Source organism: Nematocida parisii (genome assembly GCF_000250985.1).
Source record: "Nematocida parisii ERTm1 unplaced genomic scaffold supercont1.4, whole genome shotgun sequence".
NCBI classification, from domain to species: domain Eukaryota; kingdom Fungi; phylum Microsporidia; genus Nematocida; species Nematocida parisii.
This window is the reverse complement of record NW_013524649.1, coordinates 412,805-429,508: the sequence shown is the minus strand read 5'-3', so window position 1 is coordinate 429,508 and position 16,704 is coordinate 412,805. Positions and strand designations below refer to the sequence as shown.

The 16,704-nt window shown below is 36.4% G+C and overlaps 11 protein-coding genes across 11 annotated transcripts; 7 read left to right on the top strand and 4 right to left on the bottom strand.

Moving 5' to 3' along the window:
- Positions 1–16: 16 nt before the first annotated feature.
- Positions 17–514, bottom strand: NEPG_01836 (uncharacterized protein; the record flags this gene model as incomplete). The annotated part of the gene is made up of 1 exon (XM_013204210.1): positions 17–514. One exon carries the CDS (start codon positions 512–514, stop codon positions 17–19), a length of 498 nt encoding a protein of 165 aa, XP_013059664.1.
- Positions 515–808: 294 nt separating this feature from the next.
- On the top strand, positions 809–1,867 carry NEPG_01835 (uncharacterized protein; the record flags this gene model as incomplete). The annotated part of the gene is made up of 1 exon (XM_013204209.1): positions 809–1,867. One exon carries the CDS (start codon positions 809–811, stop codon positions 1,865–1,867), a length of 1,059 nt encoding a protein of 352 aa, XP_013059663.1.
- Positions 1,864–3,258, top strand: NEPG_01834 (uncharacterized protein; the record flags this gene model as incomplete). The annotated part of the gene is made up of 1 exon (XM_013204208.1): positions 1,864–3,258. One exon carries the CDS (start codon positions 1,864–1,866, stop codon positions 3,256–3,258), a length of 1,395 nt encoding a protein of 464 aa, XP_013059662.1.
- A 170-nt stretch (positions 3,259–3,428) lies between these two features.
- On the top strand, positions 3,429–4,223 carry NEPG_01833 (uncharacterized protein; the record flags this gene model as incomplete). The annotated part of the gene is made up of 1 exon (XM_013204207.1): positions 3,429–4,223. The coding sequence occupies one exon, from the start codon at positions 3,429–3,431 to the stop codon at positions 4,221–4,223; it is 795 nt and encodes a 264-aa protein (XP_013059661.1).
- Positions 4,224–4,353: 130 nt separating this feature from the next.
- On the bottom strand, positions 4,354–5,448 carry NEPG_01832 (uncharacterized protein; the record flags this gene model as incomplete). The annotated part of the gene is made up of 1 exon (XM_013204206.1): positions 4,354–5,448. One exon carries the CDS (start codon positions 5,446–5,448, stop codon positions 4,354–4,356), a length of 1,095 nt encoding a protein of 364 aa, XP_013059660.1.
- Positions 5,449–5,814: 366 nt separating this feature from the next.
- On the bottom strand, positions 5,815–6,810 carry NEPG_01831 (CK1/CK1 protein kinase; the record flags this gene model as incomplete). The annotated part of the gene is made up of 1 exon (XM_013204205.1): positions 5,815–6,810. One exon carries the CDS (start codon positions 6,808–6,810, stop codon positions 5,830–5,832), a length of 981 nt encoding a protein of 326 aa, XP_013059659.1. The 3' UTR covers positions 5,815–5,829.
- Positions 6,811–7,169: 359 nt separating this feature from the next.
- NEPG_01830 (uncharacterized protein) lies at positions 7,170–8,947 on the top strand (the record flags this gene model as incomplete). Its single annotated transcript, XM_013204204.1, has 1 exon — positions 7,170–8,947. The coding sequence occupies one exon, from the start codon at positions 7,170–7,172 to the stop codon at positions 8,838–8,840; it is 1,671 nt and encodes a 556-aa protein (XP_013059658.1). The 3' UTR covers positions 8,841–8,947.
- A 53-nt stretch (positions 8,948–9,000) lies between these two features.
- Positions 9,001–10,682, bottom strand: NEPG_01829 (uncharacterized protein; the record flags this gene model as incomplete). The annotated part of the gene is made up of 1 exon (XM_013204203.1): positions 9,001–10,682. The coding sequence occupies one exon, from the start codon at positions 10,680–10,682 to the stop codon at positions 9,024–9,026; it is 1,659 nt and encodes a 552-aa protein (XP_013059657.1). The 3' UTR covers positions 9,001–9,023.
- A 489-nt stretch (positions 10,683–11,171) lies between these two features.
- On the top strand, positions 11,172–14,157 carry NEPG_01828 (uncharacterized protein; the record flags this gene model as incomplete). The annotated part of the gene is made up of 1 exon (XM_013204202.1): positions 11,172–14,157. One exon carries the CDS (start codon positions 11,172–11,174, stop codon positions 13,830–13,832), a length of 2,661 nt encoding a protein of 886 aa, XP_013059656.1. The 3' UTR covers positions 13,833–14,157.
- A 79-nt stretch (positions 14,158–14,236) lies between these two features.
- Positions 14,237–15,875, top strand: NEPG_01827 (uncharacterized protein; the record flags this gene model as incomplete). Its single annotated transcript, XM_013204201.1, has 1 exon — positions 14,237–15,875. The coding sequence occupies one exon, from the start codon at positions 14,237–14,239 to the stop codon at positions 15,857–15,859; it is 1,623 nt and encodes a 540-aa protein (XP_013059655.1). The 3' UTR covers positions 15,860–15,875.
- A 434-nt stretch (positions 15,876–16,309) lies between these two features.
- On the top strand, positions 16,310–16,647 carry NEPG_01826 (uncharacterized protein; the record flags this gene model as incomplete). The annotated part of the gene is made up of 1 exon (XM_013204200.1): positions 16,310–16,647. One exon carries the CDS (start codon positions 16,310–16,312, stop codon positions 16,619–16,621), a length of 312 nt encoding a protein of 103 aa, XP_013059654.1. The 3' UTR covers positions 16,622–16,647.
- Between the last annotated feature and the right edge of the window lie 57 nt (positions 16,648–16,704).

Below are 16,704 nucleotides of genomic sequence, written 5' to 3'. Positions count from 1 at the left end.
TTCATGTGACAGATTCTTAAAAATAACACTTTTTTGCTCTTTCTATCCCAAATGTATTCATATAATTGTCTACGTCTGCTTCTGCCATGCCATTACATTTTGCAATGGAAACTAATATACTCCTAGCAGGAACATTTTCATAATCAACTGCAGACTGGGATATGTAATTAACTCTATTAAACCAATCACCAGACCGTCTCATAGAAAGACCGCCCGCCTTGTTTTTAGTATAAACATGCCCATATATTGTATGCGCAGATTTACACTTTCCTGCTAAACTATCCATTAAATTTAATTTCTCATGCTCATTCACCCCAATAATCCCTATGAGTTTTCCTTCTGGTATAGATAGTGTATCACTCTTAAGAATACATTCATTTTTCTTTGAAAGTACTTCATATTTCTCTAACTTAATAATAGTATTAAGTGTTTCATTAAATACACTTTCTTCTTTTGCTGTTTTTATTTCTGAATCATTCAGATTTACTTTATTTTCTTTATTCTCTATCTGCATATAAATTTTTGAATATTTTCAGTATTTATAGTTTTAAAATTATGACATTTTATTAATTTATTATAATAAATGACAAGATCATAAAATATTTATTATTAGCACGTTCTAAATTAAGATATACCCCCGGCATATTTAGAAAATTAAAAAATTGGGCTATATTTAAGTATAAAGGAGTAAGTGCAATAATATTGGAAGGGGGCAATATACAGAATAAACGAATAAAATGAGAATATGCCCGAAATAACTCAATTAATATAAGTATATAATGTATTGTTAAAATAAAAATGTAAAATTATGAAAATGTACAACGGATACAGTAGTATAAAAGAGAACGGTAGAGGGAGTAGAGATATTTCTTATTTAAAAGAGAATAATCAAGTGTTATATAGATATGTGAATATATGCAAATATATGAGGATAAGTATTAAAACAACAAGAATATTCTTATATATGGCATATGCAGCAGTTATATTTTTTATAATTTCAGAAGTACACTGTGATATATCTATGAAGGAATTAAATGAAGTACAGCGCACTATAATTAAACACTTTCAGAATGGCAAGATGATATTGATAAATCCGGATGGTCCATTAAGTTTATTAGGAGTGCATATGAACAAACATATACTTAAAAGACCATTGGATAAAAATGCATTATCAAGCATAGAAACCGTGAATACTCAGAAAATAGAAGAGAATAGAAAAATGAGTACTGTAGAAGACTGTTTGGTGCCGGATATGGACGTAGTTGATAATACACAAGAAACAACATCTAATAAGCATATACCAGAGAGAGTAAAAACAACAGAAGTAGTACCACCACCAGATAATTTAAGTATAAACTCATTTACACAGTTTTTAGAATATTATAAAAATACAAATGAGATATCTTATAGTATTATTGCTATTTTACTAATATTGTCAGAGGGGCTGGATATTCCATTAAGATTTGAAAATGAGGATTCCTATTTAGTTTTATTTAACAATATGGAAGAGAAAAAAATAATATTTAGAATTAACATGTCTATTGTCCAATCTTCGGTGGCACACACAAATCCAAATAAAAAAGCAAGGAATGCTGTGTACAAAAAAGGGGCAGTTAAATACATTAAATTTTTTATGCAAGGAGAAAAGCAGCACGGTGAGGAGAAGCCCAACGCACAGTTAACAGAACCATTTGATATAAACAAGTTTATAAACAGCCAACGGTGGCATATTCAGAATTACATATGGAATTATATAAGCAGTGGGGAAGAACTCCTTAAAATCATCAGGAATGTTTATTGTATACTTATTGAGATAGCAAAGAATTCTGAACTTGTTGATTTAAAAAACATAACAGTGTTATTATGACAGTGCTAAGCAATTGTTTTGTAACAGTTCATTCTTATCAGGAAGTTATGTATAATTTTATCTGTCTTAGTAAGTTTGAAATTCTATTGGATAATCACAGAGTCCAGTTACTGCCTTTCAGAACAAAGAGAGACGTAAGTGTATTTTCATGCATACAGATACCCAATTCGAGGAATAGCATGCACAATAGATTAGGGCCAGAGAAAATACACAGTTGTATAGAGTCTGCACTGCTTAATCTGTTTTTGTGCTTTGCATTTGATGTGCGCACGGGGGTATATGATATAAGCCATATTGAAAATGCCAATTCAGATCTTATGGCATTTTTTAAAGTGTACACCACACCCAAGAAAGTAAATGAAAAAGAAGATGTGGAGGATGCGAGTGGATCAGTAAATTATAGTACAAGCGAGGATTATACAGACTCACACGTATCATCTATGAGTGAAGATGGGGATTTAGAATATATAGGGCCTTCTGCATTTAACAATGTCAGACTCTTTAATTACAACCAGCCGAGTGAAAATGGTTTGCAACTTGTACCAGAACTGCCTTCAAATAGTAATTTACTATCATCAAACACAGATGATCATTTATGGCAAGAAATAGGCAATAATGATAACAATAATAGGAATGCAAATCCAGAACGTAATAGAACAGCAGAGATTCCTAATGATTTTATGCGCGAAAACTTCAGTGAAGATATAAGGCAGTCGATACTTGAAGACGATTTAGAAAGCGATTCAGAGAAGGCTGCGACAAATGCCTTCAACCACTGGGTAAAAATAGTCTCGAATATAGATGACGCAGGGATTTGGTATAAAAAAGAAGGAAAATACGGAATTTCACTAGGGATCTTAAATATGCTTCGTGTCATTATACACCTAACAAAGAGTGGCAATAAAGAATTAAAAGAAATAGCTATGTTCGTAGAATGCCTAAAGTCCCCGCCTATATTACAAAATCTGTACGATTTACTTGAAAAGTACATAGAAAGGATATTTATACCTCTTTTTAACTGCAGTCACCAAAAGTACAGCAAGAATAAAATTCCACTAAAAAAAGTAAATATTTCAGTAAAACTGAGTAATATAGAAAACCAATTTTCAAGCATTCCAAGCATTGAAATTTATGGGGATCTCACAATAACTTACACATACGATGATATTTCAGCAAGTATAACCATATCATGCAGAGATGGCCATGCTATAACTTCATATAAAAGCCAAAAATCCGGATTGTGCAAAGTTAAATACAATGATGCAAAGACTATGCAAAAGGACTATATTAACAAAAACACATTTGCTGGATATACGCTGTGGGAGTACATAAATCAAGAAATAGAGTATGAACATGCACCAAAAGCAGCATGTTCTAGTAATAATAACTAAAATAATTTAAAGTTCGGTTAGTTCAATTCTATTTCGATCCTAATATTTATAATTAGTTTAATAAAGTAATCTTTTGATTCAATCAGCCAATCCGATTTTAAATCATTTTTCATTTTTTTCTAAAATGATTTTTTTACTGGTTTTAAGAAATACTTTTTTGTAAAAAATAAATGAATAATAGAATACTACAACCAATATTGGCTGCGGAGGATATATGCGCTATAAAATATAATATGTTCAAAATTACAGATTGTATTATAAGAATTACAGGTATGTGTGTCAGAAATCAAAATGAAGAAGAACAACTGCAAGAAGAAGAAATTATTTCACCCGATCAATTACGCAAATATATTATTGAGATAGTTAAATCTATTATAATACTTTCACTATTAGCCACAGGAATATTATTCATTTTTTATGGCGTATATGCTACTACAATTTCTTCTGAATTTTTCCCATATAATATAGGAAGATTTACTAAGTTAGTCAGTTTTAAATTGATATATAGTGGTAGTTATATTATTATAGCTACACCCATGATATATATTGTTTTAAATATTATTAATAGTTTTTATATATCAGTGTTATCCATAGATGTGCATGCTAAATATCGTGATCACAGTTATACTATGAACCAGTTGGCTATATTTTTCTGTATTTTTGTAATTCCGGGTTGTATACTTAATGGAATTATAAAAATTCTGCCTATTCTATCCGAGTTTATAGGGAATTATCCAATATTAAAGAATGTAGTAATGACATTGCATCCCATACCCATATGGATATACATGTGTAAAATACTTCATAATACATATTACAGAAATATAACCCGAGCGTTCACTATATATGAGATGGCTATTATTATGTACGGGGCTTTGATAGGTATTATATACGCTATAGGCATTATATATGCTATTAATTTATATTCCATTGGGGGTATTAGTAATATATATGGTACTGTGTAATATATCTTGACAGAGCTCAAAATAAATTTAGATTATAGAGGTAGTAGTTATTTAAAATTTAACTGAAATTAGCACCCTATAAAGGAAATAATTAAAAATTCACATAAAGTATTTTATTACAAGTATTTTCTTACCACTCAACTAAATAATTCTTTTTATCCTTTGGCTTCTTGTACTTAAAAAACCTTCTAATGGGCCTTGTTTCTAATGTATTTATTTCTATACTTTCTTGTGAGAATCTATCTTGTATTAATTCTGTGTACAGTTGAGAATCGGGAATTGCACTCTGTGATGGACCGAATAAACACCCACCTAGGCACATGTTCATTTCTATATAAGCATATTCTGATAGAAGCGCCCTTTCTTTTTTTATTTTTGTAATGAATGAAATTATTCTACTGCTACCAAATAATTGAAGTGTTTTTTTTTCTCCTGGTAATAATTCTATGTGCTTAGGATTCTTCTTAATAATTTGTGTATTATGCCCTGATTGACTGGATAAGTATTCTGTTACACCTTCAAATATACCGCCAGATGTAGACCCATTTAATATTCTTGATATACTATGCTTATATTCAAATTCTGAATATTTGAAATTTTCAGAGGTTTCATTAGAATTAGTATCCAGGGGAGTATTCTGCTGGAATAATTCCGTTGTATTAAGAAAATAAGAATATATTTCTTTTGCTGTAATGCAATATTTTATACAAGAATTATTTTTGGCTTCTACTCTCTTATCCTTACACATAACTATAGATATATTTACATTATTATTATATGCATTTATGTACTTAGCAGATAATTCTACTGGTGATAAATTATTACTTAAATTTGCATCTATTCCATCCAGTGTATTATATACGTATAATACAGTGCCTGGGCATATTGTACTTATAAGAGTATTTTTACTTTTTAATAGATCTATTTCCTGTTTTAGCAATAATTTAGTGCCTATGCTACTATCAATTACTTTATTATTATTACTACTAAGCACTTTTATAAGAGAATATTCAAATTCTCTGAATGTTCTTTTGCTGGTTTTATTATAAACCGTATACAAAGACATTTTTGCTTGTGGCGTTATAATAATATTTACTCCTCCTTTTTTTATGAGCTCAATTGTATCTTTATAATCTTCTGTGTCTTCTGTGATAGAAACACATCCAGCACATGACAGACAGTCAGTCAGACTGAATTTCTCTGAAGTAATTGGTCTATCACACATTTAACTAAAAAATAAAATGAGCATACCACATAAATATTCTATTACTTAGTATAACCAATAGACTAATTATAGAGGAGTCAACAGAATAATGGACGAATAGACTAATTGTAACAGAATTGATTGGTTAAGTAGATAAACTAACTGATTGGTTGACTTATTACATTTACTGATTATGGCAGAGTTAGCACAGACTGCCTAATATTACTTATATACTATCTGATAGACTAATTATAACAGAATTTGGTATTTTTGGTTTTGTAATAATTTGAATTAATCTGATTTGAAATTATAGTAAAAATCGTTATTTTTACATTTGAATGCCCTGAAATACTTGTTATTATACATAAAATAGTGTAAAGGGATTACCTTCTATTATTTATTCTACTGCTGAATCTTAGTGTTCTTCATACATCTTTTTATAGGTTCATTTGTCTCTATATACTTTATATACCAATCAAAATTAAAATCATATATAAAGTTATTATATACCATTGCGGAACCAAATATGCGCTTAATGTACAGATAGTCAGGCATTTCATCATATTTAAGTCTTCTAGTGTACTCTAAAAATTCTCTGAATGAATGATCAATACCAGCACATAATTCACTAATGGGTGTAGATGCTTTTATCTCACCAATCAGCTTGTATCGCATTTCTTTTGTTTCTGCTTTAATACTTTGCCAGGGAAGTTTTCCTTTTACAAAATATATCAGCATATACGCAAGGGATTCTAAATCATCTCTCCTGCTTTGGTTTATTCCATTATGCGTATTTAAAGAGACGTATCTTACAGTGCCCAGTAACTTATTTTTTGTAGTCATTGGCTTGTGTGTGTAATTGGACGTACGGTACACATACGCCAAGCCAAAATCTAGAATGTAAAAGGCATTTTTAGCAAGAACTTCTGCAATGTTTTTACTTCCGCTGCTTACCCCAAATAAGAAATTGTCTGGTTTTATGTCTCTATGCACTATATGCTTATAATGAAGATACTCAACTCGGGTTATTAGCATTTCTGCTAGCATAAGAACCGTCTTTAAACTAAACTTTCTTCCACAGTAGTTAAAGAGAGATTCTAATGAAGGCCCCAATAAATCCATTACAAGAAAAGATCTTTTTAAATCCCCCATGTTTAGTGCACCAGATTGGTAGATCGTTGGAATATAGTTATTCTCTGTCTTGAGCATTTTATATATACATTTTTCATATGTGAGCTGAGATGATCCTGGCTTTTTTTCTATTTTTATAGCAACTTTCTTATACGTCTCCTGGCACTCTCCTTCATAAATATCCCCGAATGCGCCCGAACCTATTTTCCCAAGTATTTTATACTTTCCAATGTGGACACTCTTTAAGTTCATGCATGAAAATAAAAAAGAATAGAAAAATAAACAAACAGATCTGATGGAAAATTCAAGTAATGCATGAGTAACTGGACAGAGTTGTTATATCTAAATTTATTATGCGATAAATTCAATTATTAAGGTTATTCCATTAAAGGAATTTCTTGGTGGTTTAAAAATTCTGGGTTATAACGGCTTTTAATAAAATTTATTGCATATTCTAAAAAGTTTTACTATTTAAATTCGGGGTATTCGCACATGTGCGATGTGTCTTACTGCTGGTGCTATTTCTGGGTGTTTTTATGTGTTCTGATGATTATTATTAGGAAATAATTTATTTCGGGCTAATAATAAATTCAAAATATTTTAAAAAGTATATGCTTAGAGAGAGACAGGCGCAAGAACTATCGGGGCTTTTGAAGGGAGAGTCATTTGAATGGTCTGTGCTAATACTGGACAAGGATGGGCAGGATGTGATTTCTCCTTTATTCATAATGACAGACTTGATGGAAATGGGTATTGTGCAGTGTTTAAAGATGGAGGACATTCGTGAGCAGAATCTAGAGACGCGTGCTGTGTATTTAATAAAGGAAACTGAAGAAAACATAAGCAGGATCTTAGAAGATGTAAAGATGCAGCTATACAGCAAGATAGAAATACTTTTTACGGGAATAATTAGCACTTCTTTATTGAAGGATTTAGCTTTTAAAGCAGCCGCACTGAAAGAGGCCAGTAGAATAGTAAGAATTACTGATGCAATTACGAATATTTCACTTCTTCATGAGAGTATTTATACAATGAATATGACAAAGTCATTTGTTGAGACCGTGCAATTAGCACAGAAGTACATTACAACTGGAAAGGATTCTTGTGCCGAGAGGGCAATGGAAGAGCACTACCGTGCACTGTCAAATAATTCAATAGATGATTCACTAACTCTGTCAAAGGAGGAGGTAATGAATGAGCACGGAGAGTACTTTGACAAGATTGTGATGGGTCTTTCTTCTGTGTTTAAGAACGGGCTAGCGCCTGCTGTGTTTTATAACCATCCGATAGCCAAGAAAGTATCTTCTGAGCTACTTGATAGGCTATCAGATATTTCAGAGGTTATGGAGAAGCAGCGGCCTAATAAACCAAAAAAAATGAAAAGACCCCTTCTTGTCATTCTCACGCGGGGGGAAGACTTGGTCACTCCTCTTTATCATACAAACACGTACGGTGCAATGCTAAATGAGATATTTGACTTTTCTTTGAATAAGCTTGTCATTCACAATCCCATAAGCAAACCACAGGAGAAGAAAGAGAAAGAGACGTACAATCTTAACAGATATGATACACTCTACAACGACAATATTCACGAGCCATTTACAACAGTAGTAGATCGAGTGAATGAGGATTTGCAGGCATACAAAGAGTTATCACAGAGTGCATCAATAAATATGGCGACGGGTAATGACGATATGGTACGGTCACTTATCCAGCTGCCAGACCTTCTGGGGAAGAACCGGTTGCTCTATAATCACATGAACATTGTGCTGAATGCAATAAAAATCATACAACAGAAACACTTAGATGAGCTATTTGCAGTTGAGGATGGCAATGCACTGGATATGCCAGAGGTAGAAGAGATCATCAATAAAGTAGAGTTAAATGATCTTATAAGACTGTGTGCTGTTGTATTCAGTAAGTTCAACAAGCACTATGCAGAAGTCTCAGCCCTTGCAGGGAAGAGGATTAAAAACAGCAAAGTACTAAAGTACATAGAAAATAACACGGTGCAGCACAGCACCAGAAAGAAGATCCTGCATAACATAAAGAAAATGATTGGTGTGCAGAAAGATGGCATTATAAAACGGGTGGATGAAGTTTGGTCAGGGAAGACAGAAGATTTCTCCTCTCTGAACATATTCATCCTGGGCGGGGGCACATATGACGAGTACACAGCAGTTTTAGAATACGGAAAAGCGCATAAGATAGAAGTGACATACGGCAGTACTGAAATATTTTCAGCGAACTCTTTCATGGCACAGATCGATGAAATTGCATAATCTGCCTGACAAGCCTATTTTGTCTGTACTAAATCTGTATACGTGCACATTTCGGGTTATCACTGTGTATTAAATCATTAGCCAAATAATTATCATGATAAATTCAGGAATTGTTTATTTTTACTTATTCCCTGCAAGGATTATTAACTTTTTAACGAATTTCCGTTTATTTTTCTGTTTATTTTACTCCTTAAAAAAAATCTCTTCGAAGTTTTTTCCTGTTTCGTCACATATTTTCTTAACCTTTATAACAATATCTGCTATTTCCTTTCTTGTCTCAACATGTGCTTTTCTGTACGTCTCTCGCATTTTCTCCAAGTCTTCTCTTTCCTTTCTGAGAGTACGTGCTAGATCAGTGAACTCATTCACTTTTAAGTCAATCCGCTTCATTTCACTCTCTACAAGAAGCTCTAGCAGCCTTTCTTTCTTTCCCTCCTCAAGCACTTTCTGCTCCTGTGCTCGCCCTAGAGATGAGCTCAGTGCAATGGCAGCTATTTCATTTAATCTGTCATTTAACCATGTATCATTCGGCCTGTCTTTATTCTCTTCTGCCTGCCTGCGTATTTCGTGCATGGCTGCTTTGGCTGCAGCAGATGCCACCCCCGGGTGCACAGTACTTGCAAGGAATGCAACAGTTGACATAACCGGGTTAAGTGTATAATTAAATGGCATTTTAGACTCGCTGAAGGAAATAGCTTCCATCTCTAGAAATGGATCTTGTATGCCCAGTTTTAAAAAGTGGAGTACGCACTGCTCCAGAGTCTTTGTCTTTACGTACTCTGAGACAGCCTTCCAGTCATCTTTGTACATTTCAATGCCCTCCACTAAGAGCATTTCCTCTTTTTCTGTCCATATTTGTCGTACCAGCCCCGCTTCTAATATGTGAAAGCTAGAATATGCCTGCTCGGATGGATACCTTCCCAGATTAAAGCACTCCTGGCAGAGGATTAATTTCCCCTTTTCTGAGAAATATATTTTCTCATCCACAGAGAGCACGTGCATACTCTTTCCACAAGATGTGCATTCTATCTCAACTGGTACTTGCACCGGAGTCACTCCATTGGTCTGTAGACTGAAGTGTTTAGACAGGTCTCTTAGCATATCAGTGGGCCCTTTGTGCAGACTAGCAGACCCAGCAGGTGTGGGAATAGTGGATTCCCCAACTGTCACAAACTTCTTATCTTCTGTGCCTTTAGAGTACATCTGGCCATGGATCTGGCTGTTCATCTGTTCGTTAACTCTATTATCTGCTGCACTGTTCATTTTACCTTCTGTCTGTTCCAGTGTATGCAATGTTGTATTTATAGCAGCACTTCCTTTTTCTATGTTAAACAGATCCTTATGCTTTATCTTTTCTAGCATTTTAGTTACGTCTCTCTTTACACCCACCTTATAGTTTATCAGTCCCCAGTGCTCCAGGAATGAGTATATCCTGATGAGAGTGGAAATATCTTCAGATACGCACTTCCTGCACTGTGTTATGCTTAAATATGTTGATGTATTCTTTTGGTACAGTTTAAATATGGTATTTCTAGTGAACATGTACTTCTGTACCTCTTCCTGCCCCGTGAGTAAGGCAGAAAAGAATCTTCTTTCAATTGGATGCACCCCTTCTGTGCTAAACCAAGAAGAGTGCATTGGAACAAGAACTGGGTGACGCCCTTCATTTCTACTTTCTATTTCCTTGAATAGTTCTGGGTAGTTTGTCTCCACTGTGCTAGATTGATTTTCTTCCTTATCTACCTGATTAGATATATTTACTACTTTCTTATCAATATCCGACAATGTTTTTGTCTTACTCTGTGCAGTCACTTTATCTACTGTATATGACCACTCATTCATACATAAAAAATTTATTACTTTTTTATATGCGAAGTAAATTATTACAGAAATATTTCGGGTTATATCGGGTTATTAAATTTGGCTATAATTTACATTTTCGGGTTATTCGGGTTATACATACATTATTATAAAGTATTTGTGTATTATATTCTGCACTCTTTAATTTATACTATTTATGATGGTTTGTGCATTAATTGTTATAATTTACACAATGTGCATTAAATAAAACAAAGTGTACAATTTATTTATAAAATATACATTTATTACTAACCATTGTGTATTTAATTTTAAACAGTATGCGTATAATATTAAATATTTTTTATCCATAATATATTACACATTATACTATATTTATTAATTATCACACTATACACTATAAGTACTCATAACCCGAACTTCAACCCCAGTACATATACATAATCATAACCCGATATAACCCGAATTATTTTTAATTTCAAATATATTAATCCACTTTTTATTATTTTATTTATGAAGGAGACACACGCAGAGACAAGCCCAGGAGATAAAATATTCTCACCAAAAGTAGATGAATCCCTGTACTCAAGGCAAATATACGTAATGGGAAATGAAGCCATGAAGAGAATGCTTTCATCACACGTACTCGTGCTGGGACTATGCAATGCAGGCCTAGAGATAGTCAAAAACATCTCACTGGCAGGGATAAAGACCATCTCAATATACGACCCAGTCGCATTAAAGGCAGAGCACCTGAGTACGCTATTCTACTGCACTGAGTCAGACATAGGAGACAGAATAGATAAAAGTGCCGAGTATAAGCTGAAGGAGTTAAACACACACGTAAAGATAGAAGTACTTGAAAGCGTACCTGAAGATATTCGGGTGTACAGTGCTGTTGTAGTGAATGATAAATCAGTACCTGACCAGGTTCGTATAAACGACCAGTGCCGGGTCCATAACATTCCATTTATATCTGTACAGTGCCGGGGACTGTTCTTCCAAGTGTTCTGTGACTTTGGTGATGGGTTCATTACCTCTGACACGAACGGGGAGGCACCTTATACAGGCACCATTAAGTGCGTTACACCCACTGGGATGGTCAGTCTAGTAGAGGAGGAGAGGCACTCCCTAGAGGACGGGGATGAGATAGAAATAAAATCAGTCAGTGCCAGGTATACGGTAACCGACACAAAGGCATTCACATTTTCACTGTGCGGGTATTCAGGAGAGGACTTGTCCGGGATGTCATTCGACCAGATCAAGAAGAAGAAGGTTATCTCATGCAAGTCATTAAAGGACTCCGTCGCACACCCTGTGATACAAACAGAAGGCAGGGAAGCGAGTGTACTTCACAAGTGTTTTATGTACGAGCATGTCTCACAGGGAATGGATGCGTACTTACAGGCACACCCCACGGAGATAGAAGACATCCCTGTGGTAGAGGAGTACTTCAGGGCACCTGCCATAACAATAGCACCAATTGCATCAGTTGCCGGTGGGATAGCTGCACATGAAGTGCTTAAAGCATGCAGTGGTAAATTCACACCAATCCATCAGTTCATGTACTTCCACGCCATGGAGTTACTGAATGCCCTGCGGAAACCAAATACGCCCGGATCGGACAAGGGGAGGAGTCCTCCACGTGAAGGGCCATCACACGGAGAGGACCGTACAAGCACAGGTGCCCAGGATAATAAATCTGTAAATCCATCAAGTGGATCGGTGGGGGACAGTCCGTCCGTGCGGTATACGCCACTTGAACAAATATTTGGCGAGGAGGCCCTGTATAAGATACAGAGTGCCGGCGTATTTATAGTGGGGGCAGGTGCGATCGGGTGTGAGCACATTAAGAATATTTCGATGCTCGGCATGGGCCGATTGGGGACACGTGTCATTACGGACATGGATGCGATCGAGAAGTCAAACCTGAACAGGCAGTTCTTATTCCGTGCCCATGACATATCCGCAATGAAATCGGTAGTGGCTGCACGGGAAGGTGACGCACTGAACCCAGGTGCCCCTCAGAACATACAAGCGTACACGACCCGTGTGGGGAAGGAGGCCGAGCACCTTTTTAATGATGAGTTCTTCGGGCGTATAGACCTCGTCCTGAACGCCCTGGATAATGTAGATGCCAGGCTGTACATGGACAACAGGGCAGTGTACCACAGAGTGCCCGTTATAGATGCAGGTACGCTTGGGTCAAAGGGGCACACACAGACGATCATCCCGTATATAACAGAGCATTACGGTAATAGTAATGACCCACAGGAGAAGTCGATCCCTTTATGTACGATCAGGAACTTCCCGTACCTCCCTGTGCACTGCGTCGAATGGGCCCTTGCTGATTTTAAGGCACTTTTCTACGAGCGGATCCTTGAGGGCAAAGAGGCCCTTAGTACACTCGGTGTAGAACCCCTCGCAGAGTCCATGCAGACCCTTTTGTTCAGTGCCCCACGGACTCCTTCTGATGCAGTAAAAGAAGCCGTGCGCTTATTCCAGGAGCGGTTCACTGAGGGCCCTGAGAAACTCTGTGACTCCTTCCCTAGGGACCATGTGACTGAGGAGGGCACGCCCTTCTGGGTCCCTCCAAAGAGGATGCCAGTCCCAGAGACCCTTTCATTCACTGATCCATTACACGCGGGGTATTTAAGGAGCACGTACTACTTGATATGCCGCACACTCGGTGTACCGGGTGACGTACCCTATGACGATGCCCTGCAGATGTACCAGCACCCAGAGACGTCCCCCACCGCACGCACTCCACCACAGGACTCAGACAGACCCACCGTCACCCTCACAGAGGAGGAGTTTGAGAAGGACTCGGCCACTAATTCGCACGTGGAGTACGTCGCATTCGCATCGAATATTCGTGCCAGGGTGTACGGGATACCTTCATTAGATGTCCTTGAAGTGAAGAGAATATCCGGCCGGATCATCCCAGCAATTGCCACGACCACTTCAGTCGTCTCTGGCCTGGCTGTCCTTGAGGGGATAAAGTACTTAGTCACTAAACCCACGGGTACGCCCGGTGAGTCGGCGGGTGAGTCACCGGTGATTCTATTTTCAGGAACAGTTTCGTGTCCCTGGCACTTTCTGTGCTCATGCAGAGCGAGCCGATCCCTCCGTATAAGGAGAAGGTCGCCCTGCCAAATAAAGAAATATTCGTGAGTCCGTGGGATTTAGTGGAAGTACGGGACATTCCCCTGTCAGAGATAATGCATAAATTAGGGGCGGAGTGGGGTGTAGATATACACACTGTAATGAGCGACTTAACTGTCCTGTACTGTTCCTTTTATAATGCAGCCAAGTTCAAGGAGAACCTTTCTAAAACCCCTTCAGAGATTCTTTATCCGATGGGTGTTCCTGTGGGTGTCCGCTCTGCCAGGATCGACATGGTCGTGGAGGGTGAGGACGGGGACGACCTTCCCGTTCCGTTTGTTAAAGTGATTTTCGCTGTGGGTGAAAATACGGCACAGGAATAAATAACCCGATATAACCCGATTTTACCATTCTTAGATATTTATGGGCTAGTCCGATTATGCATAAATATTTCATTTATTTTTTCTTTATTTATGGACTTATACGCTGAGGAGAAGAGGGCCAGGCTGAATTCGGACAAGGAAGGGAGTAAATCTGTCCTGATTAAACTAGCAGACACTGCAAGTACGCCCGAGGAAGCATATAAAATCATACGGGAAATGAGCAAGAAAAAAGGGCAAATTAAAGCATCCTTACAGGAGATGATACTCCATGCGTACAGGAAGTACGAGAAGGCGTATAACATAAGCGTACAGGACAATTCGTACAGGACTCCACAGGATATAGATATAAATACTATCACACCGGATATACTCCAAGAAGAGACCACCCCACCCACGGATAACCCGAATATAACCCGAAGTACACGTACGGGCAGTACAGTAAATAAGCCTACTAGTACAAGTATAAGCAAGACCACCCATAAACATACAGAAAGTGACCGTGTACACCCTAAGGACACGCCAGGATCCGATCGTGAGAATCCTTCAGTAAGTAACCGAGTGTCTAAGAGTGCCACAGGATCGGCAGTGAATGAGAGTGGGCCAGTGAGTACGGATACGGTCAAGCTAAGCAGTGATGGTGATTCGGTATTTCTAAGGTTTATACTGTCGGTGCTTGAAGTGGTTGAAGGATCGATCGAGATGGAAGATTTACGCCTGTTCCTGACGGACTCTGTTAAGCAGATGTACGTAAGTGCAGGGTACGTCCATGAAGCATTTATACTTATATACAACGTAAATGCCGAGACGTTCTCGTCCCTTCCCCAGGAGCACGTCCTTGCGTACCAATTAGAGCAGATGCGACTGGCACTGTTAGCCAGGGACTATCACCGGGCCCGGCTGGTTGCACTAAAGATCAGCCGGAAGCAGTTGATTGCCTGTGGGTATACGGTTCCCTTTTGGCGCCGGATGCTTTTCTTGCATGTCCAGTCTGGGGACACTTCATCTGCTGCTGCTGTGTGCAATGCTTTACGTGTGGTTGATGAGGGTGCTCGTGTATCTTCTGTGTATCCTGTTTTGACGGTTATTTTTTCAATTTTGAGCATTCAGGAAAATTTTGAAAAAAGTCGTTATTTAATCCGATTATCCGTTAATTCCAAGATGGCTCAGGAGGAAGATGTCCTTTTTGGGAAGTATTTCCTTGAGAATATTCAGGTTAACCCAGAATTATTACAGAAATTACTGTATCAAGTGGGTGAGAAGTACAATTTACAATTTTTACATGCATTTCAGTTAGATTTTGAAAAAATTTGCGTAATTTACAATATTTTTGTTTTTTCAAAATATTTTTCAAAAATTTCATTAGGATCACTACTTTCCACGCTTAGTGCAAGAAGTTCTACATTAGATGAGTCAGCGGCTCTTTCAATTTTAGAGGACATGATCCGTAAGGGGAGTGTGCACAGCAGGATAATTGAGAATGCCGGGATTGTAGAGTTCAGCAAGAACCAGCCGGAGAGGTTCCTATCAGAAAAAGAAAAAAAGAGAATTTCATCAGGAATGGAACTTATGGAGATATCAGTAGATGAAGATTCTTCTTCAGCTGTACCAAGAGTCTGTTCTGGTAAATCAGAAAGTGTAGAGGACTGGAGTAAAAAGATAAATTCCTGTTTAGATGGAATTATTCGAATCACGCACAGCATGAACAATGTATGAAATAAAACAACCCGAAATTTCTATACTATAACTTATTACACAATGTATATTATATAATACTTATTACACTATTATCATTATATTTTATTTATTACAGTATTACTATTATAACTTATTACACTATACATTATATTATGCTGTTTATCATAACTTATTACTATATTATCATTATATATTACTTATTACACTATTCCTATTATATTCTATTTATTACTCTATTACTATTATATATTATTTATTACTCTATTACTATTATATTTTACTTATTATCATTATATTCTATTTATTACTCTATTACTATTATATATTATTTATTACTCTATTACCATTATATTTTATTTATTACTCTATTACTATTATATTCTATTTATTACTCTATTACCATTATATTTTATTTATTACTCTATTACTATTATATTTTATTATTTATTACACATTGTGTATTTTTTTATGATAATAATAAAAGTGACTGAGTCTGCTTATAAAGAGAATAAATCTGCTGTCCTTAAAGAAATAAATAAAATAATAAACAAAGAACTTACTGGACAATACATCATAAGTAATACACACACAGCAGAAGTAAAAGTAAGTAGAGTAAATACAGCAGGAGATGCACCACACACAGGAGACATATACGAAGAAGGGGACATGTACGTACAACCAGAGTACTTCACTAAGAATATTCCTTATAAACCAGAAGAACCAGACAATGACGAATTACCACCACCAGGCATAAATAAGAAAGGATTCTATGGATTATAAAGAGATAGTACACTATGTGTAATAAGTAATAGTATATAGTATGCTATGTGTAATAAGTAGTAGTATATGTGTAATAAGTAGTA